Raw genomic sequence first — 25,908 nt, forward strand, 5'->3', positions numbered from 1 at the left:
GAAGTAGTGTCACTGTTACATTTTTCCATGTACAATACAGCAATGTCCATCTCTATATTGCTTTTGTACTATACTAGAGTAGCTTTGCTTGATTCACAGGATCCCCCCGTCACATCCTACATAAACCCTCAAATAATTTACTAGTATTTTTTTGAAACTTTGGCCAACTTTAATATGATCATCCACAGTTTTGAAATGTTCAAGTGACATAAAATAAGTGAAAGCATAAAAGTCCCCTTCAAAGAAGCTAAAGATTCCTAACTAGAAAAAAATATCAGCAGGATACAGAGTTACTTCCATAGAATCCAAAGATCATTTTGGATTCTATGTGGAAAATCTACACAGTTTTGCCAGCAAAGTGTTTTTCATCTTCCCCCTAAGCTGGAACTAGATCTCATCCCTGTGAAGAATCAAGAAGCGAACATAAGACAGCAATTCAAAACACATCATTAAAACGCTGCCTTATGTCAATCTGACCACAGCTAAAGTAGCTTCTAGCACCTCTAGCATACACTGACAAAAGTGTGCATATGCATTCTGGCACACTGACTGATCGAACCCAGTGTTGTTTTCATAGTTCACTAGTAAGCGGGGCTGCGCTCTTCTGTAGTTAAACAGTTCAGGATTTAAACTGTAAATGTGAGGCTATGACAAGCTTTGTTATCATTAAAAGGTTTGAGCCCACATTTAGTATTTCTTTACCCAATGAGTGCACAAATTATTATCACATGAGGAGGAAAATAGTGAAAAAAGCCAATGATTTGTGCAAAATGTGGGTTACTGGGTGCGGGCTAAAGTGTGAGCTCGGAGCAGAGAGAGTCTGACACTTCGTAAAGTGCCAGTGGGAGTCAGACAATTAGGATGGAAGTAAGGGCCACACAAGAGGCCAGGCATGAGTCAGACTGTAGCCTTTGGTGGAGAAGAAATTGACAGACAGGGCGGACTAGAGTGGGAAGAATTGGATTGGTGAGAGGAACATGTGCATGTGTGTGGTGGAGGGCGTAATAATGAGAACAGGACAGGCTGTAGTTCAGAGGAAGAAGCGCCAGCTCAGTCTCCACGATAAAGAAACTCAAGTAAGGAAAGGGAGCGAGAAATGTGTGTGCGTGAGAGCGAAGGTGTGCTAATGTGTTTTTCAGAGAGGCTTCAGCATAATTACTCAGAGATTAGTGGTTCGGTTTTCTGACTGATTAAACCTGAATCATTACAGGACATGAATGAGACCAGGAGAGGTAATAGAGGAGGACGAGAACAGACAGAGGAGAGGCACGCTGCACACTTTTATAATCCAGAGCAGTACATTTATGCTGTGTTAAACAGTGGATTAAAACAATCTATAAAGAAGGAATCCCAGATTGATGACTTTGCTGTTTCCTCACCTGCCGCCTGAACCCTCCTCCTGATAACCAGATTCACCTGGCCGGTACGTGCTGCCCCGTGCATCAGGTCAATGACATATCTGTGTGGCTTCCCCACCACTGGGATTCCATCAACAAACAGCAGCTCATCGCCGGGCCGCAGGCGCCCATCTAGATCCGCTGGACTCTTCTCGATGATCGCCCCGATGAGAATCTGTTTTTAAACGCAGGCTGTCAGAAAGATTTCGGACTCATAAGCCCCGAGACTCCGGAGTGTAGACTGTGTGGGTCACATGCAAGTGGGTGTTAAGTGGTTGTTATACTGACACATTAATAACTCAGTTACATGGCTAAAATATTGTTGTGTTACAGTAAAAAACAGCAATAAACACCAAAGCAGCCACAGCCAGCACTCTCTCAGGGGGCAAAGGTCAGGTTAGGTGTTCACAGTGTGTGTAGTGGGTTAAGAGAGGAGAAAATGACAGGGTTCCACGCCCACTGCCATACGAGCCTTCTCACGCGTCTCCGGACTCACAGGCTGCCCCGCCTCATCCCCGCCCAGCACCCGGAAACCGAACCCGGACTTCTGTCGGCGCAGGTGGACCTCGATGTCCTGGTACTCTCCTCCTGAGGCAAAACAAGAGGAAAATAATTAAAGTCCTGGCCTGACAGTGTGCGGAGCTCCAGCGTCCCTGTAAGGAGTATGTGTTTACCTGAAGAGTCCAGAGGAAAAACAGTCCTTGGCTGCCCAGGATCTAGATTAAAAGATGAAGACAAAGGACAGGATGTCCCTGTAAACAATGCAAAATGCACAAAAAAATGCTCATACACATCCAAAGAGTACACCAGTAAACACAGACGCTCCCATAAAGGCTAGAAACAAGGCAGAAAGGCCCTGCCTCAGCATTATGTCACTGCAGAATTTCAGCATCATCCATAAAAGTCGGGAAGTGCTTACAGCGTGTAATATACCCATCCCTTATTTACAGCGTGAGGTGGGGTGCAAGCACTGATCTGCAATCAGGAGCTTTGCACGACGCCATGATGTGCAAAAGTAGTGAAATGAACTCAACCACAGACAAGTGGCTGTGAATGAAAAATTGATTCCAGTTGTAAGTGTTTTAATCATAGTGAGCGCTCTGCTGCGACTCCACAAGAATGATGAGAAAAAGAGAATCAGGACTACAGGTGAGCAGAGCGAGGCAGCTATTACCACAAAATATACAGTTCTGTTTATAGAGAAGTGGTGGATTTCTTCAGTATGTCTATATTTTTTCTTTATATTTTAAGAACAATCAAAATTACAGAGTCAATTTCTACACTCAAAAACATCAAATTCAGGAAATAGGTTCAAGTATATCTGTATTTTTGGGGGTAGTTTATAATATTAGCTCACTGTTGAATTAATTAATGGAGTAAACCCAAAAAAGTCGAACAGGTTGGCTGACTAGATAGCATGAACAAATAAACAATGCTGTTAACAAAACTTTACATCGAAATGCACTTACTGGCCACTTTATAAGGAGTACACCTGTTCCTCTGGACTTGAATAACTTTGCAAATATCTAATCAGCCAATCACATGACAGCCACTCAATACATGTTGGCATGTAGACGTGGAGAATCTACAACATGTGAACCTTTAAGCAGATGGGTTACAGCAGCAGAAGACCGTACCTGGTGCCACTTGTAGCTTCAGACGCTGAGGCTACATTTCACACGGGCTCACCAAAACTTGACAATAGAAGATTGGAAAAATGCTGCCTGGTCTGATCAGTCCCGATTTCTGCTGCAGCATTCAGACGTTGGGGTCAAAACTTAGCGTAAAACTCAGACTGCTGCTGGTGGTGGTGTAATGATGTGGAGGATAAATTCTTGGTACCTTTTCAGTCCCTTTGTACCCACTGACCATTAGTGAAACCCGGCAGCCTACCTGAGTACTGCTGCTGACCATGTTCATCCCTTTATGACCATAATGTACCCATCTCCTGATTTCTGCTTCCAGGCATGCCTCCAAGTTCAAATCATCTCAAATTGGTTTCTTGAGCAATTGGACCCCACAGTCACCAGATCTATTTCTCCAACAATCTACAATCATGCAACTTCAGGATATAGTGTAACAGAAGATTCTCATCACGGATGTGCAGCCAACAATATAACGGAAAAAAATAAAGAAAAGGTCGAAACTGTACACACAAAACTCGAAAGTGGTGAAATTGGTCACCAGCTATTAAACTGAGCAGTAGTGACGTATGGCTAAAATAACACGCTAACAGGTAAGGACATCTGGATCAGATAACTATCTACAATTGAAAAATATGCCAAAAGTGTTCAGATGCAGTTTAAAATAAGCTCAGTTTAACAGATTTAAAGATCAAGAATGTTGTGAACAGGTTTTTAGAGTCCGTCTGACAGGGCTGCAGTAGTAGATGTAGTCAGATGAAAAAAGGTTGGGAGCACTGGTCTAAACAATCTTCGAACAATCTTCTTCAAAGATACAAACACACACACACAAAATCTCGAGTGGTTTCTAGCAATGCAGCCTGCTTGGGATTTATTCACTCAGGATCTCACATGTCCGTCTTTGAAGTGTCTTTGACTTTAATGCGTATAAAACTGTCAAATTATATTTAAGAAAACACAACAAAACAGGAACACCTGCTTTTCCCTGTCACACTGAATAATCCACAAAACCTACTGTGACCATTTTTAATACAGGCTCATAAAGCTGAGAATGTATGCTAAAGAGTTTGAAATACCTGATCCTATACCTCAGTCTGTTTATGTAATCGCTGACATTAATTTATTAAGGGTCAGAGAAGACTGAACTTAACCACAGCTGACGGAGTGTGGGCTGGCCTGAGGTTGTGATGCTAAATAAAAGGTCACACCCAGCTTTACCTACACCAGTGAGGCGGTCAAATGGAGCACTGCTAAAATCTGTCTGTGTGTTTTTCCTACCAGGCACAACCCCTGACCTTTACTGAGAGGAAGGCAGCAGTGATCACGGCATCCGCCACAGAAGAGGAGGAAGCGACAGTGAGCGAAACAGGAAGATTTGATGAGAAGACTTTCTGACAGCCGTGTCCTCTTGAATAGCAGGTACCTCATATACAGCAGCCTTAACAATAAAAACTTTACTGTAACTTTACTATAGCAATATCCTCCAATAAACCAGAGGAAAGATACTGTCATGCCATGAATCCATGAGACTTGTTATCAGTTATATGCAAGGCAGATGTTAACCTCTAAAGAGAATCAGTGAAGAAACTGGCTTACACACCACTGTGAGAGTGGAAAAGCCAACTCAACATAATCCGTATTTCACTATGTTTCCCAGAAACACATTTTACTTTCAAGTAGGAATCTAAATGACAAAATTAAGAGCATAATGTGAAAGAAACACAATAATATTTAGTGTAAATGTCTCTTTACAGAATTTAAGAAAACTAATTCTAGTACCTGTGTGTTATGATAATATAGATCTGTGATGTTACTAAAATCCTTATTCTGCAAATATAAACATGCATAAAAAGCATGTCCTACTTTCTACTGATTAAAATGCTCAATTGAGCAAAAGAATGATGTATGCACAATCGCAATAATATGTTGAATTTTATAATTTTACAAGTCACAGGATGGAAATATAACTGTGCAGAAGCACCTGTCTGATTATTCAGGGACACTTCTCAGTTTACAATGTGAGCTGGAAGAAGATCAGTGTTTCTAGTTATCTGCACAGCTTCTGATTTTTATTTTATACTCGTGGTTATTGTGTGGAAAGTTCAGACACAGATCTTCAGCTCTGAAGAAAGAGGTCAGCGAATTTCAGAAGACTTTTTCAGATTTCTGTGGAGCAACAAAAGTGACAATGAATCACTTCTGTGATTGAGAGAAAGAGTGATTGTGATTGAGAGAAAGAGTGATCGCTCTTCACTCCTCTGCCTTCCCTCGTAGAAGCTGGCCTGCTTGATTTCTAGAGAGGAGTGTGTTTTCACAGCACTTCACCTGCAGTATCAACGCTGGTACTTACGCCTACTCTCAAAGATAGCCCTGGACTTCTCATAAAGGTCATATGGGTCTGGCTTTGCCAGGGCCAAGGCCTCGGAGGCAGACTCAGGGACCGAGGCCCTGTGAAGATGGTGTGTTGGGAAGGGGGCGCTGTGGGGGATAACAGGAGCCGACAGGCTGGTCTGAGCAGGGCTGCTCTGGCCCTGCTGGGACTCCCACTGCTCCAGCACCTGCAAAGCACAGCGGCATGAGCGGTCAGTATTTCCCTTCCTGCTCTCCCACTCCTGATGCTTGATTTCATCCTCAAAATCACAGTAAGAACCGTAAACTCCTAGGCACGGTTTCGTTTAAGGAGCTGTGACAGTTCACTAAACCCTGCCGCGCCCATTTATGGCTGCTACACCCGTCAAGCTTTGCCTGCTCGGACATATTTACAACTTAATAATGCATGTCTATTTTCAGAGAAAAGTAAGGAAAACTACTCATTTCTAACAAAAAAAAATTATGCTTTCGACTCACAAAAAGGTGCCTGTCAATTTACATGTTTTTATGTAACCGTAACATCTGTCTCCTTCTGATTTTAAGATTAAAACATGTGGTGAAAGAAAAAACATACTGGAAAAGACTTGATGCTTTTAGCTTTGGCAAAAAGACAACTCAGGAAACTGATGATGATGCCCTGGGCATTAAAAAAAAGCACCAAAGTGTGTCAGTTACAGACTCACTTGAACTCCCCGTTTACTGTTTTTTCCAAACTATTTTAATGATGATGTGTATTCAGAATTATAATTTTACATCTCTGATTGAAACCATCAGGAATGCAGCATTTTTCAAAGTCAGCCTTTGCCTTGTATTTTTGAGATAACTATGACACAACTAAAGAAATACCCCAAATGTGACTACAATAGGCAGCCCTGCTAAAATATTTTAACATCTGGGAAAGAACAAAGCTTGACAGGCCTGCTGCACCTAATTGATGTGGTTCAATATTTCCTGTTAGGGGGCAGTGTTTCGCCAACTGTCAATTCAAGCATGTTAGTGAGGTTAGTAATAGAAATAAGCAAAATACTGCCAGCTGTTTCTATTTGGCATTCAGATCACAGTGTTTATGGGGATGTGTGCAGGGAGGAAAGCACCTGACATATGTGATTGGCACATCTAGATGGACATTTAAAAAAATGATAGTGGATTCTAAGGGCCAGAGCAAAAGTTATTCTCTATCTGTAAGGTAGAGTGTGGTATATAATCAGAAATCGGATAACTTTCATCCAGAAAGACATCTGAAAATGTACTGTCAAGCTTTGGAGGTGACAAAGGCAGTTTTGACATCACCAGTCAAAGTGTCAGCCTTGATGTGTCAGATAAGCGGGGCCGCCTGAGTCATGGCATGACACTAAGCAGATAGCCAAGATGACATGTTGACATGTCAAAAAAAGGGTGAGCGACAGATCTGGAGGGAACAACAGGCCTTTTGAAAGCGAGACGGCGAGAGCGGCTGCATAGTGCCACACTTTAATACTGAGAAATGCAGGTCATCTGGTTCCAGATGTACCGAGAATAAATATCAACTTCATGGAAGCTCTGGTCAGGAATGAAAAGCAGCTCAGCTCTTTGCAGTTTTCAGTCGCGTCTGCTATTGATGTGAAGCACGTCTGCATAGGGCAGGCTGCTGAGACTGGGGACCTTGTTAAGGCGGGGAGTAGACTTCTGCATCCTGATCTCTCTTTCACTCTGTCTCTTCTTATTTGAGATTAAGACACTGAAGCAAGCACACTATGGCGATGATCTACTTGATCACATGAATAGAGCGCACTGCAGGCTGACAGCATTGCTGAATGAAAAACACCTGCATGTGTTGCCACATTAAGCACTGTTCTCCGTTACCTACAGTATCGGCTGAGTTTGATTGGCAAATCTTAATAAGCTCATTTGCAAATAAAACTCTTGGGAGTTGTGGGGTGAGTGTTTGCAGGGCTATAGGTCAATATGGCAATTAGGAGATTTCCTGTCTTCCCTTATTAGCCAAAGTCCTCCATATTTCATTCTCTGCTGCAGAAGTATTCCTTTAACAAATTACACCTAATTATACGAGTACTAAAGTCTAGTGTCGGGGGCTTTAGCAGCTAAAAGAGAGGGGCAGGCGCAGGTGGGGCATCCAAAAAGGTGAACAAACAAGACAAGAGAGAGGTTGTGTATGCTGACTGCTGCACTACAAAAGCTCAGAGTTTAGGATTACAATTATTCTGAGAGAGATGAAAGACGATGATTGTGTTGAGATGGAAGGAGAAACGATGAACAATGAGGGGATTTCAGCAGACAAAGCATCTTAAAAGCTGCACAACTGAGGTTTCCTCTGATGTTAGTTGGGAACTGGAATGGGGACAACATTAGCTGGGGTCAGGGACTGGTCAGAGCAGTGCTGGGAAGATGCCAAGGCATGAAAGGAATATGAGGGTGACACAGATAAAGCAAAATGAATCTGATCTGAGAGGGTGTTTGGTGGACAGAGTTGTTAGAGGCCTGTAGGGACAGCAAATGACAGTGTAGTAGTGTATTTATAACAGCAGTGGAGGCAGGACTCGGAGCTAAAGGCAAGTTTGCAGAGATGCCACATGACGGGTTTTTGCTTTACTGGGTGAAAAAAAAAAGAGAAAGAAGGTGAAAGATAAATGACCGTGGAAGAAAAGCAGGGTATAGATGTGCAGAAAAGCTTTTGAAACATTTTGCCAAATGGACAAATGTTATGAAATGAAGATTAAAAAGGGGATGAAACATATCTGGCTCATGCCAAAGCACTGAACACAGATGGATAGCAGCACTAGAGCTGTAGCATAATAGTCCTAATGCCCTGAGTGTAAATTACCCTGATGGCACCCAGCCAGGCTATGAATCACGCCTGACTTGGAGGATACAAGTCTAGTGATGTTATGAGTGGGCTACTTGGACTTTCTGCCATCTCATAACGATAAAGAAGGGCTGAATATCAAAAGCGGGACACGGACATATAGTGAGTCATCAGTGAGGGTTAGTACGACGGACAAAAGAGCAGACAAGTCACTGCTAAATTTAGAGTTTTTTCCAGTTAGCACATACGTATGCACACTGCAGCCACTGGTGGTAATCTACAGAATAAAAAAGCAGAAATGTGGATAGTCTGGATTTCTGAGGATGTTGCATGTTACCTGCTTAGGGGTCTTCCAGGGTGAATAGTGACCTGTAATGTTGAGAGAACAAAAAACAACTTATGTTTTAGACGGAAAAAGATGAAAACCGATCATGAGATGTGAGGCTTATTTTTACCCAATGAAGCCAGGGTTTCCAGGGTATATCTTAGAGGATAATAAAATGAAGAAAACATCTGAATTAAATTTAAACCAAATGAAGACAATAATGGGACATGACAGCAGTGTTTGTAAGTGGTAGAAAGGACGAAGAAAAGGACATCTAAAACATGATGAAAGCACAAAGCAAGCGATGGCAAATAGATTTCTATGAGGCAGAAACCAACTGTGAATGTAAAGTGAGATTAAAATAAGACCTGAGAAAATTCACTGCTGCACATACAGAGTATTTGCTACTGATAAAACGTGATTTTTATTCTGATTTGGAGATATCAGGTAATAATGTTTGCCTTCTGTTAAATAGAAAGCGAGGCCAAACTTTATACTGATGCATTTTAAACCTGCGTTATTATATTTATAGCCACTTGGGGCAGCGGAAACAAGCTGTAAACACAACACTGACAAATTATTACATTATTACACAAGTATTCCTAAAGGAAATTCAAATCTCCTCAGCTGCTAAATGCTCATCTATGAGCAGGTGCGATTATTAGAGAAATCAGCTGCATGCTTGCTGAACATTTTAGGCCATAAATCCAAATCAGCTGCATGAATAAAAAACATTAAAATGTAGTATTACAAATCCCGATCCTCACAAATACAGACACTCTGGTTTTACTAATGTGACAGAGACAAACTGTTCTATATTATCATGTACTGCACATCAAATGCCACTAGAGGGCAGTCTACTGGTGACACAGGCTCCAGAGCTCAGTCAGCTGTGACAGGTAAAAAATATAAAAATGACTCACTGATAAATGTGCACCAGCCAACACACTTGAACATGTGCACACTTAGCCTCAAGAGAAAAAGTCATGGATACAGATGTAATCCTACAAACTGAGTCTTCAGTGAGCTCACTGACTTTCAGTGTTTCAATGTCTGTCACATGGACAGCTGTCAGCAAGTCATCCAACAATAATCAAGATAAAGGTGGGGGCCTTAGTGGAGATTCAATTCCTATGTGATTAAATAAAATCTTTAATTCAGATTAAGCTCAGATTGAGCATCAGAATGGGGAAGAAAGGTGATCTGAGTGACTTCAAATATGGGTTAGCTATTGGTGCCAGACAATGGGATTTATTTTACCACATGTGCATCTGCAGGGTTTACAGAAAACCCTCCAAAAAAAGAGCAAATATCCACTGAGCGCCAGTTCTGAGTGAAAATGGCCTTCAGTGGTCAGAGGAGAATGAGCAGACTGCTTTGAGCTGTCAAATAAACACTCATTGCAACCAAGGTATGCAGAAGAGGATCTTTGAACGCAAATCTTAAAGCAGAGACGCTACAGCAGCAGAAGACCACAGCTAAGAACAGGAAACTTAGGCTCCAATTCACACGGGCTAGTGGTGTAATGGTATAGGGGATATTTTCTTGGTACCCTTTGGGCACATCACAGCCTATCCCAGTACTGTTTCTGACCATGTCCCTCCTTTTATGACCGCAGTGTACCAGTCTTCTGATGGATGCTTCCAACAGGTTAAAATGCCGTGTCACAAAGCTGAAATCATCTCAAACTGTTTCTTGAGCTGTACTCAAATGGTCTCCACAGTAACCGGATCTAACTCCTATAGAGCGTGGATGTGCATCTGACAAATCTGCAGCAGCTGTGCAATGCTGTCATGTCAGTATGAAGCAAAAATGTTTCCAGCATTTTGATGAATCGATGCCACGAATAATCCTGGCAGTCCTGAAGGGAAAAGTTGGCCCAACCCAATACTAGCAAGGTGTAGCCAATGAAGTAACTGGTGAGTGTGGGCTACTGGTAGGGCTGCACGATTTTGCATAAAATGAGAATCACGATTTTTTTGCTTAGAATTGAGATCACGATTCTCTCACGAATTTGTTTTCCAGTATAAATATTTATTGCGCTTATTAACTGCACATCAACTTCGTAACAGTTGAGACTGAACATAAAAACAATAAATAAACATAAAAACAACAAATGTCTCGTTTTGTTGTTGCCGCAAAATGTTGTACTGCTTGAAATTCCATCTCAACCGTTGCTCGACACTGCGTGTATAGAGCAGGTAGTGCAACAATAGAAAAATAGTTGCGGGACGGCACTGTGTAGCGTTTGTCTAGGGTGTTGATCATTCTCCTAAATCCCTCGTTTTTCACAGTGTTGATGGGAGCCATATCTTTGGTCAGGTGATAAGTGATAGCCTCCGTAATTTCTTTGTGCCTGCGGGAGTTCGACGGTTATGGGGAGGCGCTGTATAAGGTTCCCGTTATTGATGTTTGGGTGGTTGACCGGGACGTATTTTCTCCTGTCACTTTCTCGTCATCCCTGACGTGTTCTCCGTTGTTTTTTCCCTGCTAATTTTAGCATCACACTAGAGGTCTGCATTCCCGCGGCTGTCCCGCGGGAGCCGCGGGAGCCGACCAGATTTCTTGCGGCGCGGGAATAAATTTCCAAATAAAATGCGGTAGCGGTCGGTAACTCTGGTGTAATTTGAACGGGAGCGCGCGGTCTGAAAATATAGCGTGCCCGACATTTTTTCGGAACAGCATATCTGTGATTTCCTCATTCTAATTGAGCACTGGTACAGCCAGTGCTCACGCCTGTTACACGCACTGAGCGCATGGATCAGTGCTTTTTGCACGTGCATTTTACTTGCACAGTCTGTGACTCTGTGCGCGCATCACCTGCATCAGAGCGCGCTTTACCAACATGGCAGAGCAAACTGAAGATGCAATTTCCTTGAAGGACGTTCAGCTGGGATTAGACAACGGTCAGTTTACTTTAAGGAAACCCACATCAGGCAAGTCTGATGTATGGGAGTCTTTTTCATGCGTCATAGACGCAAATGGAAAAAAATTACCCTTTGTACAATGCGATAAATGCCTCAAAGTTTTACCCTTTTGCAGTCACAAGACTGGAACCTCAGGTTTAAGGCGGCACTCATGTCCCATCCCATATTTTTGCAACACGTTTTCCATGTTAAAAGATAAATGTTGCATGTTGACAGATAAATGCATCTTGTTTAAGAAAAATAAATACAATCATTGCACAACCTGCAGTTTTATCTGTTATCTCTATTTTTTGGTGGTACCCCATTTAAATGTGAGATTTTGGAAACCAGATCTAAATTTAGCGGGAACGGTCGGGTCGGGTAGAAAATTATTCTAAGCGGGCAGCGGGTGAACAAAGACTGAATATACAGCGGGAGCGGTCGGGTGCGGTATACACGGCACAGCTTCTGTATCACGTGGTATAAGGCTCCGCCCTTGTCATTTGTTGAGCAGGAAGAGTGAGCGCTTGTTTTCATGCAGATTACGTCCCGGATCAAAATGCGGTACAATCGTTGTCTTTTTTTTTTTTTTTTTTTTTTTTTTGTTTTTTAAATCGTTGTCATTTGGAAATGAGATCGCACATAAGTATGAATTGAGATCGCGATTTTCTAACGATTAATCGTGCAGCCCTAGCTACTGGGCTACTGTGTAACCAAACATTTAAACGGTGGTGTACATTAAATAATATGAATTGTTTTCAACTTAATAAATTAACAATTCTAAATTTTCTAAAGGCAACTAGTTGCTAATTTGTCTAACTACATAACCACCCAGCTACAATGATTTACCATAAAAGCCATCACATATCCTATCCCCAGGTGACGTTTCACACCAGGAAGGTATGAAAAAAAATTAACCTAGGTCTAAATCTGTTCATCTAAAGGTAACTAGGGGATCCAGAGGTAGTATAAAAGAACTGAACACTCAACATGAATCCATTGTTTCAGTTTTCACTTGAAATGAGGAAAGGCTGACCTCACTCAATACCTCTGATCAATCTTCAGCAAACATTTCATTAAAGCATTCAATATCAGCACTCAGCAGGACGGCAACTACACTAGGCAAAGAGACGTTTGTGAATATATCACTGATCTGTCAGTGCCTACAGCAATAAAACTCTGACTTTCACTTAAGTTCAGGGTGACCATAAAGTGGTTTTAGTTTGCAATGCAGTGCAGCAAGTTAAGAACATACTTTCTCCTTTCACTTCCCAATTCATCTTGCTTTGACCTTTAAAATGTTATTCCACACATTTCAGCTGCTTACGTTGTCCAAGCACAAGAACCAGAATTCTGAGTTGAGCGATGAAAGAAAATCATCAGTAAAAAAGTACAAGACATGCAGCAAACATCAAACACATATGCATTCATATACATGCAGACACAGAGTAATGAAGCACTTTTCTTTAGTCCAATTCACAGGAGCATATTAAGAAAAGGTGCATTCTCCATCTTCTTTATTCACTTTTTCTTTGTCTTGTCTTTCAAGTGCTGCCACAGTCTTCCCTCTGGGAAGCTTCAAGCACATGCAAATTGAGGGATCAAATTAAAGGGTGACTGCTCGAATTATGCGCCAGCCTTCCCAGTCTTGGCCTGGCCAGACTCCAATCGCACTGTAAAAACATTCGTCTCACTGAGCCACTAGTGGAATGGTGACAACATGGAAATTAACAAAGGCTACAAAGAGAACTCCAGCAATGTTTTTCAGAGCGCCGGCTCTTCTCTGTCAAAACAAGCCAAATAACATTTTTAGAAACAAAACAGTTACAGGAGCTTATCTAAAACTCAATAACAATTTCACTTTCAATGCACATGGGAGCATTTTTATCAGCACAAAACAAGAAAGACTTTTGAAGTGTTATAACTTGAGGGGCAGAGAAGGATTTTTGCTTTTATTCCCAAAGAAGGTGAATCAATGAACAGCTTTCCAGAATACCTAGATTTGAGTCTTTGTGGAGGGTACAGTGAGCAAAAGAGGCAACAACAGAGCAGTCCTCCATATGGGTAAAAGAACCTGAGATAAGCCAGACCGACAAAAAGAGGGTGCACTACCTGGCATCACTGACGGAGGTGATCCACGGGTTAAAGACACTGTTAGCTCAGGCATACCAGACATTTATGCAGGCGTAGGTGTCAAAGTGCCCCATGGCTAGAAGTTGAGAAGGGGTGAGCGACTGAGACAGAACACCAAGAGAGAGAGGGAGGGCAAAAGGAGCTGTCCGTGGTGCTGAAAGCTCTTAGCCCAAATGCTAATCAGATCTGTCAGCTCAGCTACAGAGAGCTACATGAACCCTGCAGCGTCCAACTTGCACTTAAGTTCTGAGCTAACTGGTGTCCTGTCCTACTGTATGCGTCAGTCTTTTCCAATATAAGTATAACAACAGCAATACACATCAGTAAAAGTGCACAGGTAATGACTGCGTCTGACTCCACTCCAGCCATGGCACAGCTTCAGGTAATAGTGAAGGGCATTTGGTTGAAGTTGTGCCTCATTTTCAATTCCTGGTTTCTGGGCAAAACTCTAATTAAAGAGTTTGGAACTGGAAATGTTTCCAGAGATGCTGGAGCTGGCAGGGACTTCACAGAAAGCACTGGTTCTCAAAAGCGCCAAATTAAATCTTACATGTTGGCTCATTAAAACCTGCTGCTGTCAAAATTAGCTTCCAATGGGGAAAAAAATGGGTGAATGTCATTAAAAAAAACAGCAAAAAATATCAGCGGTTGTGTTACTGTTTGTTCAGAACATAGACTGTATTTAAAGTTCTGTATTGAGAGTTCTTAAGTGCCTAAAACCTGCATTATATGTAGTGACCATTAGGGGGCTCCTTGGGTTACCAAAAGTAGTCTAATTAAATAAAAAAACTGACAGAAAACAACCCTATTTCTTCCTTGATTTTGGCTTTAGTAAATGTTTAATTTTTATGAATGTGATGGGTCTTCGGTTTCTCAGTTCATTCAGCCGTAGCCATGCAAGCCTAGAGACCAGCTATCTGGCAACCACTGATTGCAATGCACATTCCCCAACTGGTTGCTGAGTTGTTTCTGGATGTTGTTATGAAATTTGTTCCTAAAACGTGAATGAATCAGGCCTTGAGACTGGTCGGTGATCCCCTGGCAACTGCTGGTCGCTAGGGAAAAGTGTGTATTCTTCAACTGATTGGTGAATGGTTTTTAAAGGTTTTGGGCAGTCGCTATTAACACTAACTATGGGTGACTGATGAAATCTGCTGGTACCCAGTAAAAGGACAAGGGTTTTTTTTGTAAAGCACTGTCTTTCCAACTGATTTTACCCAGCCAGCAACAGCCAACAACTTGCAGCTACCACTTGCCAAACGGTCCTGAATTGCACATATTTCCCTAGTGACCCAGAGCTTGCCAAGAGGCTGCCAACTGGTCTCTTGGCCAGTGTGATTGAAGCCTTACTTCTGGGGAGAGGTCTCAAAATAGAAGAATTACTGTAGGATATCCACAGATGTGTAAGGAGACAAAACAGGGTGGTTGCCAATAAAATCACCTCGTACAGCTCATTAAACTGTGACCGGTGTGAGACTCGCAGCACCACCTGTGAGATTTGAGTTGCAGGTCTTCCCTGACCCAACGTGCTCAAAAAGACGAGCTGTAAACATTAGCCAAGCTATTATCCATCGTAATAAAACTGTCATAATGCTGCTGAAATGATGATCTACCTCTTAACATATAGCAATTTGGCTCGCTTCTTTAGCCCAATGGAGGCTGGCCACACTTTCTAATTGAGCTGGCTGTTTTTTGTGCCCCACAGCAGAGTAACAGAAAGTGGGAGAGAGAGAGATGAGAGGAACTGACTGATATCTGTCACCAAACAACTGTCATGCTTCAGTCTCTGACACGTTCTCCAAATATTTGCCAGTTCAGGGCCAGGCACACAGCTCATCACTTTCACTGAAATGGCAATCTGATGCGGAGGACTGAACGAGCACCACAAGCTTAAGTTTAAATAGTGTGTATATGTGTGCATATGTTTGGATTTTTTAATGGCCACTCTTTAATCCTGCAGACAGATCTACCACCTTGTGACAAAGAACACACACATATGCACAAAAACACACACACACACACACACACACACACACACACACACACACACACACACACACACACACACACACACACACACACACACACATAAAGTCAACTGGAAGTGAGATTGACAGCTTTTATGCTTTCATAACACCCACATATTTCACAAACTCCCACAACCACAATCCGACAATACTGTTATGGCTTTTTTTATGGTGGTGTTACTATGACAACACACTTCTAATGTCCAGCATCAAAGATCAAGAATGGCTAGTGAGGCGAGGAAGGTTCAATTACAGGTTCCCCTCACACACTCAGACAGTGCATCCTGTTTGTGTCAGTTCCATAGCTGTATGTACAAACTAGAAAGAAGTAAAGTAACTCACTGAAGTAGAAACAAGAAGGAGCACAGGAAAAATGCGACTTCACAGGAAAAATTAAAAACAAAGAGAGTTAGCATGATCAACTCTTTGTTCAGCAAGCCTTGCCTTGCTCAGCTTGGTGTTGTCATGGACACAGAACCGAACATTTACTACTGTAATGCAAAGTGCACATGACTTCTCAGCTTTGGAAAGTCATTGTCGCACAGAGAAATAGAGTAGTTTTACTCACAGAGAAGGTGGCAATTCCTGCAATCTTGACAATGTGTATTTAAATGACGAGGGTCAGAAATGATAAGATCTGCTGTCAGTACAGTTTAAATAGTAAATGGTGAGTGGACTGGTGCTTAAATTTACAAACGGACCACTTTTTAAAATACATGTTCATCCATTCATGATAAGAATTAATACAATTTTTTATTCACACTATCAGATGCACACTTACACTCCGATCGCTGCATCTTGGGCAATTTAGGATGCAATTTCTTGTATTTTGCCCTTTAACTTGGGCTCCACCTGATTAGCTAGATTCCTAGTGCAAGATAGTAAATACCTTTGTATCCATCCTGCTACTATTGTCTTCAAGTTTAAAGTTGGTCATACACAATTAACTATAGTAGACCCCTTTTGTTTCATTGAAACAGCTCTGACCCGTGGGACATGGACCTCTGCGGTCTCCAATATTTCTAAGATGATACTTAGATACTACCTCTGGGCTGTGGGGTAGACCTCTGTGATTCAAGCTTGTTCCTGCTGTTTTCCCAGGTGCACCAACAGATTGGGATCTGTGGAGGCCTGCGCTCCTAAAGTGCGATCCATGATCAGTTTTTGCAGCATGGCAGGCTGTTTAACTTTTGTTTGTTTAAGTTTTGTCATAAAAGCGACCGATCATAACAAAGTATTTTCTTTTAAAGTTCAGTTAAATCTGTTGTTTTAGTGGTTTTTCTTCTCTTTTAACTCAAGCTTTATTTCCATGACTCCCAAAGAACTCGTTGTTGAAATCCCGACAATAGAAGCACGCTGCCTGTTGACCAAATGAGGACATTTATGATCAAACCTTCCAGTCAATTAAGCCTCATCACCTTGAAAAAGCCAACACTCATAATATAGTTATGATATTTATCCATCCCTTAAATTTCAGTTTGACTCCTGAGCCATTTTTGCCCAACAAATGGCCACTCTGTCTCTCATCACCAGTAATTATTGTGCCTGTGTGTATGGGTGGCACGTGTATGTGTGTGCATGCCAGACAGGCTCATTAGTGGCGATCTAGACCATTAACAGTCTGTGTCCTCGTTGCAACACCAGCAGAGATGCAGGGCTGTAATTAGCTGCCGAGACTATCATCTCTTTCACATGCACGCTCGACCATTTAGCTTCCACTAACATGCCACATTCTCCCTCACTGCTGCCCGCCCACGCACTCGCACAAACGCCGAGCCACATGGTTTGATTCACACAGGTTGTGCGCACACCTACACAACAGCCAGGCACACACTTTCCTCATCTTATCCGCACAGATCCCCAGGCAAATTTTGCACGCAAGCCCCCGCACACTTACATAAACTCCCCTTGCTAGTAGTACCATGAGTAAACTGTACATTATGCCTGGTTTGACATTTCGCCTCATGTGACCACCAGCTGCTTTAGAAACCGTGCGGACCTCAGGTGAAGGTCTGCTCTCTAGAAAAGGAAAAGAAGAAAAGAACAAGGGTTTGATTCAGTGAGCCTCCTCTAGCCTCCCAGGGAATCAGTGTGTAACTAGACAGTGATTCATTGGCTGTGTGTGTTCAAGATGGAATAGTTGGAAACAAAAGAGAGAAAGAGAAGGGGAGGAAAGAGCAAGAGAGCGATGAGTTCGGCTCTCTGCCAGTAAGCCACAGTCTGTCTGCCATGTTCACACTTGCAGCTCTGTCCCCACCGGTTCCAAAGCCGAGGCGGTGCCCGCCAGGGATCAATATCCATTCCTATCGGCACAGGGAGGGAGCCAGGGGGTATTGTGCATGAAGGGCGAAATGCTGAGATTATATCAAGTAGAAAATGCGATGGTAGCCTTATTGCCATCAAACTTAGACCACTGAACTCTATATTGTGCTTTGAATCCCTTTCCTGTCTGTGGGAGGAGTAGAGTCACTGACCTCAGTTGCCTCTTAAACAAATCAAGCGCTCCTATTTGGCTTTTAATGGGATGGAGTGATTACCCAGTGACTGCACGAGCGTGTTTGAATAAATTCTGCTTTAATATCACGCATATTCAACCGTGTACCTAGAAAATGATTTTGTTTTGCACACAACTGCAATGAGGCTGATTTTTTTTTAAAACACAAGACCAACATGAAACAATTGATTCAATAGAAGTAGATAGAATCGGTTTTCTGCTGTAGCTTTGATGTGAAGCTGGCAGGCTCCTTCATGATATGAGGATACATTTTTATAAAGGGCCAAAACATTTGCACACTCTACCATCATTTCTAGTGCAATCGTTGTCTCGTTTAAATAACTGAAGGGCTAATGTTAGCCTCTCACTGTAAAATTAAAGAGATCTTTTTTTATGGTGAACAAATGTAGCCTAATGCGTTTCAGATGGTTGACTGTGTGTGCACCTTTTGGCATTTATCTTTTTTTTTTTTTTTTTTTACCTCCCACGTGTAAGATTTTTAAAATTTTTTATCAACTCACAGTTGGCTTTCAGCAAATATAGAAAGATGGGTAAACATTAACATCATTAGAAATTATTTGATCTCTTATCAAAATTCACCAGAGACCCCAGTCTTCCTCTCTCTGTGTCGCTGTGTGTGAATTCAAGCACTGGAGGAACAGATTATTTTTTTGTGCTTGGGTGGAGACAATTTCAGCTCGTATTCGTGCAGCTTATCCAGCTTGTTCTTCTCCAAGTGAATGTGCAATTAAACCTTTGATGCAAATTTTGCCCCGTTTTTTTTTAATAACATTTATTTATTTTAAGGCCACAGCAGTCAAAGCAATTGTTCCCTGCCCTGAAACAAAGTGGTAGTTCCATCATCAAAACTAAAAATTGAAAGCCATCCAACTTGTTGTTAAATGTTGTATTTGTTAGTTAAGATCGGTGCTATCTAATCTTTCCATAAAAGATAAAACCTTTTAACTGAGATATACAATTTTGCTGTTCCCTTATGTGAGAAGTAAGATCGCAGTCACCCAGGCCTGACGGAAACAGGAAACAGACCCTTTGCCTTCAAAGTAAAAGTTGTTTCTTGCAGCTAAATCCAACATGTTTCAGAATGCGCAACTTTTACCTTGAAGGTAAGCAATTTCTCAATCTCTGCTTTACATCATACTGCTCAGTTTCACATCCACCTAGTAGTAGTTGGGGAGTGTTGGCATCGCCCAATGATCTACAGGCTTGTGTGACTGAAGCCTAATATAAACACTGTTGATCATGCTCCTGATAGCACTCCTCACCTGATGTGCCACCTTCAACCTGAACACTGTGGACTACACTGTGGTGTGGTGCACATGGATTATTTCAATTTTATGGACAGAAACTTTGGTAATTCTTGATCAAATCTCGTTTCTGTCAGTGAAAATTGTGTGTCAAAAAATGGAGCTGTGCGATGATGAAATATATTGGATGACAAAATTAAAACGCCTATTGTTTCATATTATATGCTATCGCTTGTTTCGTGCCCCAAACATGACAAACCTCTTCTACCACCTACCCAAGAATCACGTGAAAGAGTGTGGAGAGAGTTTACGGATGAGAAGAATAGAAATCACAATTACTTATTTGCAGAAATTGGCAACATTGTAGTCAGTTGCTACTCTGCAGTTCAGTGCATCTTTTTCCTTAACAGGAACAAACATGTAACACTGTGAACATGCTTGATAAGCAAAGTATTCCTTTCACAACCCCAGAGGATCAGACATCATAGTCAGAAATGGTAATGATTTAAGCATGGAAGGAGAAGCTGCAGCCCTGTCTTGCTCTGCGTTTGATCTCACAATCCTGTCTCTTTCCCTCAACACCTACGCAGCTCCTATATCCTTAAATATGGGATTCGATGGGAAAAAAATTCAACTTCTTTATTCAGACTTTATTCAGTCGAAAGAGAAATGAAGGCCCATGTTAAAGTCCCATTTCAACCACAGGTATATTCACCATAGAACCTTTGGAGGGACACAAAAGAAATGATCCCCTTGTAATCCCTGAAGATGGGATGATCACCCAGAACAACTGTTTTAATGTGCAGTGACCAACTATCCAGCAAAATGCCCCCTGGAGCATAACAGAGCCACTGCCCACTCTTTATAGGTGGGAGGGGTTAAAGGTTTAAGCATTTTCAAATTTTTCACCATCTATAGGTTTCTACTTTAACCCCATTTCTCATGTTAATTTCTACCAACAAAGACTTCTAACAAAACTGAAAATAGTTTATTGTGATCATTTACTCTCAGAAGAGTGTGTACTTTGATCTTAACAAGCTTAAAGTCTGGCAGAGTTTTCCTGCTTAAATCCCAAAAATACTCTCAGGAGATGCACGATGTCTAAAAACTCCACCCCACTGGTACATTTTCTTAACTTTACTCACTTTGACACAAATTTGTGCCGTATGTAGTTGTGTAGTTGTGTGCTGCAGTAACGGCAAGCTGGGTGGCCCTGACATTTGTTCCACCTTTCGCATTTGCAACTTGTCATGTCACAGGCAATCAACGCCATCGGATGCGACACTACGCCCTGATGTATTGCAGTTTACTGGCGCTAACATAACACAACCAGATTTCAGATTTTTTTGTGATGCTGTCTTTTGTAGATTTTTTGGATTACAAACCCCTTCCCCCCCAAAAACCCAAAACATTATCTTCCCATGATAATACCTCATGTCATCCCTCTATTCTTCCCCCCCCGGTTTGCTGGCTCCCTTCTCACTGGCAGAGACATGGGCAGCCTAATAAAGAAATAAATGGGAATAAATCTATTCAGTGGCCGCTGCTGACCTTTGCGCGTGAGTCTCAGTGGTGTCTGTGGCACCCAGGCGGTTGGCATTATGATTGGTATGCGACATTACACTACACAAAGAGGCAAAACACAGAACTACAAATTGGTTGCACACAAAAAGAAACAGCAGTGTCAGTTTTCCAAACGAGTTGGCTCAGATTCCAGCTCGCTCTGCAAATGAGAGCGTGCTAAAGTTCATGCATCATCACTTAGAGGATGCCAAGATAAATCAAGGACAGGTAAACGCAAAGAGAGGAGTCATTTAACAACATTTAACAATAAGGTTCCAGAGACAGATCCTATCTGCTTGGTTGATGAAGAGCCACTGTTGCTGTTTCTAGATTTAATTAAACTCTCTAACGTTTTAATCTTCAACGTCAGTGCTTCGGCTGAGTCATCGCTGACAGATGCACCGCCGCCACAATTCAATAAGAAGGCAATCTCAGTTTGTAGGCAGATCACAGGAAGCTTACACACAACTTATGCTCTGTCATTTGAGTCATATGTATATTTCCCAAAGACAAGACAGCAACTCTCTCATAGACATTGCCATTAAAAGACAGCAATATAAAGGTTTCTGGCCTTCTAGAAGAATACGGACGTTTGTACACACTTAACACTCAATGTCCTCCATCAGTCCGCACACACACTCAGCTACACGTAGATTCGGAAAATAACAGCCCGGTGTGTGACTCATGACAAAGTGCAGTGCATAATTATGATTGTCAGAGAGTGTGAGAGGGCCTCCCATTCTGAAAAACACAGAGTTGAAAGCACTTCAGAGCCATTTACCAGTGTTTCAAGGAAAAACTGTGCCAGTTTTGACATGCTTTGATTTGCGGGCTTTTATTTGGATCTTGTAGAAAAGGTAAAATTCACTATACATGTGAAAATGAAAAAAGAAAAGAAAAAGAAAATCAGAAAGTGGGCTTGAAAATAACACAGAAAAAGCTTACGCTTTCAGACGCAATCAGACTATACTAGGGGACCCCTAGTATAGCTGGAGTGGAATCTGCTGTCAATGAGGAGCAAGGAACAGCGAACAGTAAAGCGGACTTAGCAGGACATCTGAGAGCAGCTGAAGATCAGTAAGTCATTGCTGTGCACTGAGGGACTGTAGCACAGATTTCTGCTGTCACTGGACTAAACCGCACATGCAGACACACCAGCAAAAGACGACAGAAATGAACAAGCAGACAGGAAGAAGGACAGAGATTCAAGCTCTTCTCCAAAGCCAGCAACACCACCTTTAACACCTTCTCACCTGTTCCACCTCTCTGAACCAAGAGGCAGGTCTCAGCTCCCACAGGGCACTCCTTGAGCAGCTCCACCACCTGTGTGTGACCGAATCCCTGCACGGGCTGCTTGTTAATCTCCACAATTAAGTCGCCCTCGCACAGGCCCGGGCAGCCCTGAGGCTCCAGGACTTGTTTAACACGCTGACCTGTGGCGCTGTCTGCAATCGTGAAGCCAAATCCATCCACGCCCTTCACCATGGTCAGGGTTAGTAGCTCCCCCTGGGTCGCGCCCGATGATGCCATAGAGACGCTGTCTGGTGGCGTAGTACCCGTGGTGGGAGGAAGCGAGCCATCTAAGTGGGTGTCCGCTGGGTGACCAGTGAGCAGCTGCTGCTGGGCGCTGACCGGGTCCTGACTGGGGTCTGTAACAAAGCGTGCCGTGCGGGTGAGATAATCTAGGTAGTTATCGTAGCCCGTCCTGCCGTTCACCATAATGGGCCGCTGCTCCATGATGCCCAGTGGGGAGATGATGGTGGTGGTGTTGTTGTTGGTGTTGGCAGCTTCCTCTGGCTCATACGGCAAAGGATAACCGCGACATAATACGAGAGTCACGCTTTGGCCAATAGGTACAGACTGGAAGAGTTTCACCACATCAGCATGGGTGGTACCCAGGACGCACACATCGTTGATGTAGACAATAACATCACCTGCAGAGAAAAAGCATGGACAAAAATATAGTGGTTAGGCATAATGGAGCTGGAACATTAGAAATAATGGGCATAGACCTGGGTGGCTAAAGGCGATTAATCTCAAGAATTGTAATAAACAGAAGCCACGTTCAGGCTCTTTTTAATTTTATATTGTACTTTAATGGCACATGAAATTACAATTAAAACAAAATGACCCTGAACTGAACCAAATTGCCATAAATCTAATTGGGCAAAGTTAAAGAGTGGCTTCAAAGTATTAAGTGCTTTTCTTAAAAAAACGAAAGAAAAAGAAATCACAAAGAAAAAATATTAAATATTAAAATTCAAATTTAAAAATACAGCTCTTCATCATAACCTTGGTCAATGGAATTTCAGTTAAAGCCACTTCATTTAAAAGAAGACTTATTCAGTCTGCAGAAATTTGACAGCAGTGTTCTGGGTCCTAGTTGTCTCACTGCAGAGCAATAAAAGACCCCCAGCACAGAACAGGCGTCAGTGACATCAAACGTGATGTACTGATTATGACATAACAGAAACAGCAGGAAAAAGCAGGTGTTGGGGTGGAGGTAGTTTGCAGGGGTACCAGCAACTATATATGGGGTAATGGCTCAGTCACACCAGAGTAAAGAAAGGATGCAATCTCTTTTCAAATAGGATAAATCGGTGGCTGCCTGCTGATTGCACTGAATTTTTTTCACATTTGGCAAGCAGTTGTGGCAAACAGCTGAGCAACTGCCTTCAGTTGCAATGTGATGGCAATAGAAGGCAACCTATTTCCATACAATTGCGCTCCAACTCTCAGAAAGACTGGCAAAAGTTTGCAAATAACAAGTGTCTAATTTATAAATGCAGATCAATCCGAGTGTAGACTACATCAATGAGCCCAGTTCATCTGTGTCTCTTTGGTAGAGGGGACTCGACTGGCTGCCAACTGTTTGCATTCTGGTAATATTTCTGTAAAAGCATTGTTGCTAAGCGCCTGTGTCATTTCGCAGGTAATTCGCAGTCCTGCAACAACTACCCTTGGCGGAGTAACTTTTGTTTCAAATCAGGCTTTGTGCGGACTTTGAATGGAATTAGTTAATGTCATTTTCTGGTTAACCTCTGTAGATGTAGATGGCAACAGATTTGTGATATTTGCCCATCTATCACAGTTACTCACTGTATTATTGCAAACAAATTGCATGTAATTGCCAATTTGAACCCATTCAATCACAAACCGATAACAGAGAGACTCGTATCTTATTTTCATTTTATCACCACCTCCATGCACCAAAGTTGCCCTGAGGATGTCAGCTGAGTGTGAGTGGTTGTAGAACTGGTGCCCATCTTTGAAGCAACCAAAGGCAACAAGACTGCAAGTTCATTGCATACGATCATAATAACTTTCATCACGCCACAGTCTCCAATCACTGCTTCCTCTCATTCAATGGCAGCATAAGCAGTTTAAAATATATTTATCATTATCATGTGCAGAAGAGTATCAGCAGACCCATCAGCTGATGGACCCTGGCTGGTACTTAATTCAGCTGATTGTAGCCAATGTACAGGGACTATAGACTGTCCTAACAATGCTAACAATCTGTCACACTTCTACAAAGGCAGTGGTGATTTAACAGAACAGAAACAGCTTACCATAGTGGAGAAAATCACTATAAGCAGGAAAAATGACAGCTACAATAGTGAAATATTGTGGGATAATAATATACATATGGGAAAAGCAATCATCACGGAAGGGCTTGAGCCTATCCCAGCTGTAAAAAAGAGAAAGGAAGGCTACACCCTGGATGGACAGGTAACCAGACAATTTACTCCTAGAGCCAGTTTAGCATTACCTGATATCCTTTACTGTGAGAGGAAGTTTGGAATCAAGCAGGCACGCTCTACACAGACCCCACCACGGCGTCACTCCAGAAATCATTATTATGTAGAATATCAAATATGCGGAAGAGCAGCTGGCCTGGATTTAATATCAAGACTTCATCTCTCTACAGCTATTCACATTCTCAGCTGTACGCTACATCTGCGCTGTCTCTCCTCAGATGGCTTGCAGCTATAAACCATTTCTACAGATAAACATTACCACCGATAATGTCTCAGCTGCCTTTTAAGTATAAAATAGTGCATATGACAAGTGGCTAAAATGTTTGCCTTTTATGGTCCCAAGTGGTTTTATTTGCTTGCTGCAGTGTACTGCACTGTAGATAAAAACCCAGCCAACAATTAAATGTTCCCACACAAAAGCTCTTAACATCCAGGCTTATCTTTTTCTCAACCAGATTACTAAATATAGTGTTTTCTGCTCCACTGTGGAGGAACCATGCAGCTTTTTTAAAACTCTAGGCAAGTGGGACTAAGAAGCACAATCCACATTAAAGTCTGACAAACAGCATTACCTGGGTTGATAATGAAAACAATTACATTCTAATTGCAGGCATAATTGTCACGCTCTTTGGAGGGAGGGCAGGGTGACACTGTCAGTGTGCATTGTAAAGAGAAGGTGTGAAAAAACAGTGATCTTTTGTGATTAATAAGCAAAGCATGTGCTTTAGTGATTGGCTCTCACCTTGCTAACCACCCTGCCCAATTCTCATAAAACGTGAACAGCACTAATAGATGGTTCAATTACACTTTTATTTATTTATTTATTTTTACAAAAACAAGGCAATTTTTTTATTGATTTTCTGGATTGGCTGTGGAACTGCAACCGAGCAGCTAACCCCTCTGAGTGACAGCACACGTGGAAGTTAAAATATCACCGAAACGCTGTCTATCTTTGTAAACCATGTCTCAAAAGCTTTTCGAGTTTAAACGCTCTGCTGGTATTGACAGAGCCAGCTCACACCTCTGGGCAATGTGACGTGAGGGACTTTTTAATTAATCTGGGTAAACGTAGCCGACATTTGCCTTGAGCATCAGTGTCAGAATCAATAGTTGAGCACACTGGCAGAAAACAAATGATGGTGCTGTGACCTCATGGCGCCCTCAAACCGCACATGTATCTCATTCTTTATAACCAGAGATGAAACGCAGATAAACCATCAA

General features: G+C 42.1%; 1 protein-coding gene across 8 annotated transcripts in view; it reads right to left on the reverse strand.

Annotated features, from left to right (window-relative positions):
- The window catches only part of magi2a (membrane associated guanylate kinase, WW and PDZ domain containing 2a), a 253,880-nt gene that overhangs the window by 18,190 nt on the left and 209,782 nt on the right, over nt 1-25,908 (reverse strand). For 6 of the 8 annotated variants that reach the window (XM_040035516.1, XM_040035515.1, XM_040035521.1 and 3 more), the window contains exons 10-15: nt 22,180-22,860; nt 8,551-8,582; nt 5,391-5,598; nt 2,072-2,113; nt 1,870-1,985; nt 1,380-1,572 (exon numbers count right to left, since the gene is read on the reverse strand). In XM_040035516.1, the coding sequence (XP_039891450.1) occupies nt 1,380-1,572; nt 1,870-1,985; nt 2,072-2,113; nt 5,391-5,598; nt 8,551-8,582; nt 22,180-22,860 (1,272 nt within the window). The remainder of the gene's footprint in view (nt 1-1,379; nt 1,573-1,869; nt 1,986-2,071; nt 2,114-5,390; nt 5,599-8,550; nt 8,583-22,179; nt 22,861-25,908) is intronic. The other 2 variants (XM_040035518.1, XM_040035519.1) reach the window with 2 other exon arrangements.

The sequence above is a fragment of the Simochromis diagramma genome, unplaced genomic scaffold (genome assembly GCF_900408965.1).
Source record: "Simochromis diagramma unplaced genomic scaffold, fSimDia1.1 OVJJ01000816.1, whole genome shotgun sequence".
Taxonomy (NCBI): domain Eukaryota; kingdom Metazoa; phylum Chordata; class Actinopteri; order Cichliformes; family Cichlidae; genus Simochromis; species Simochromis diagramma.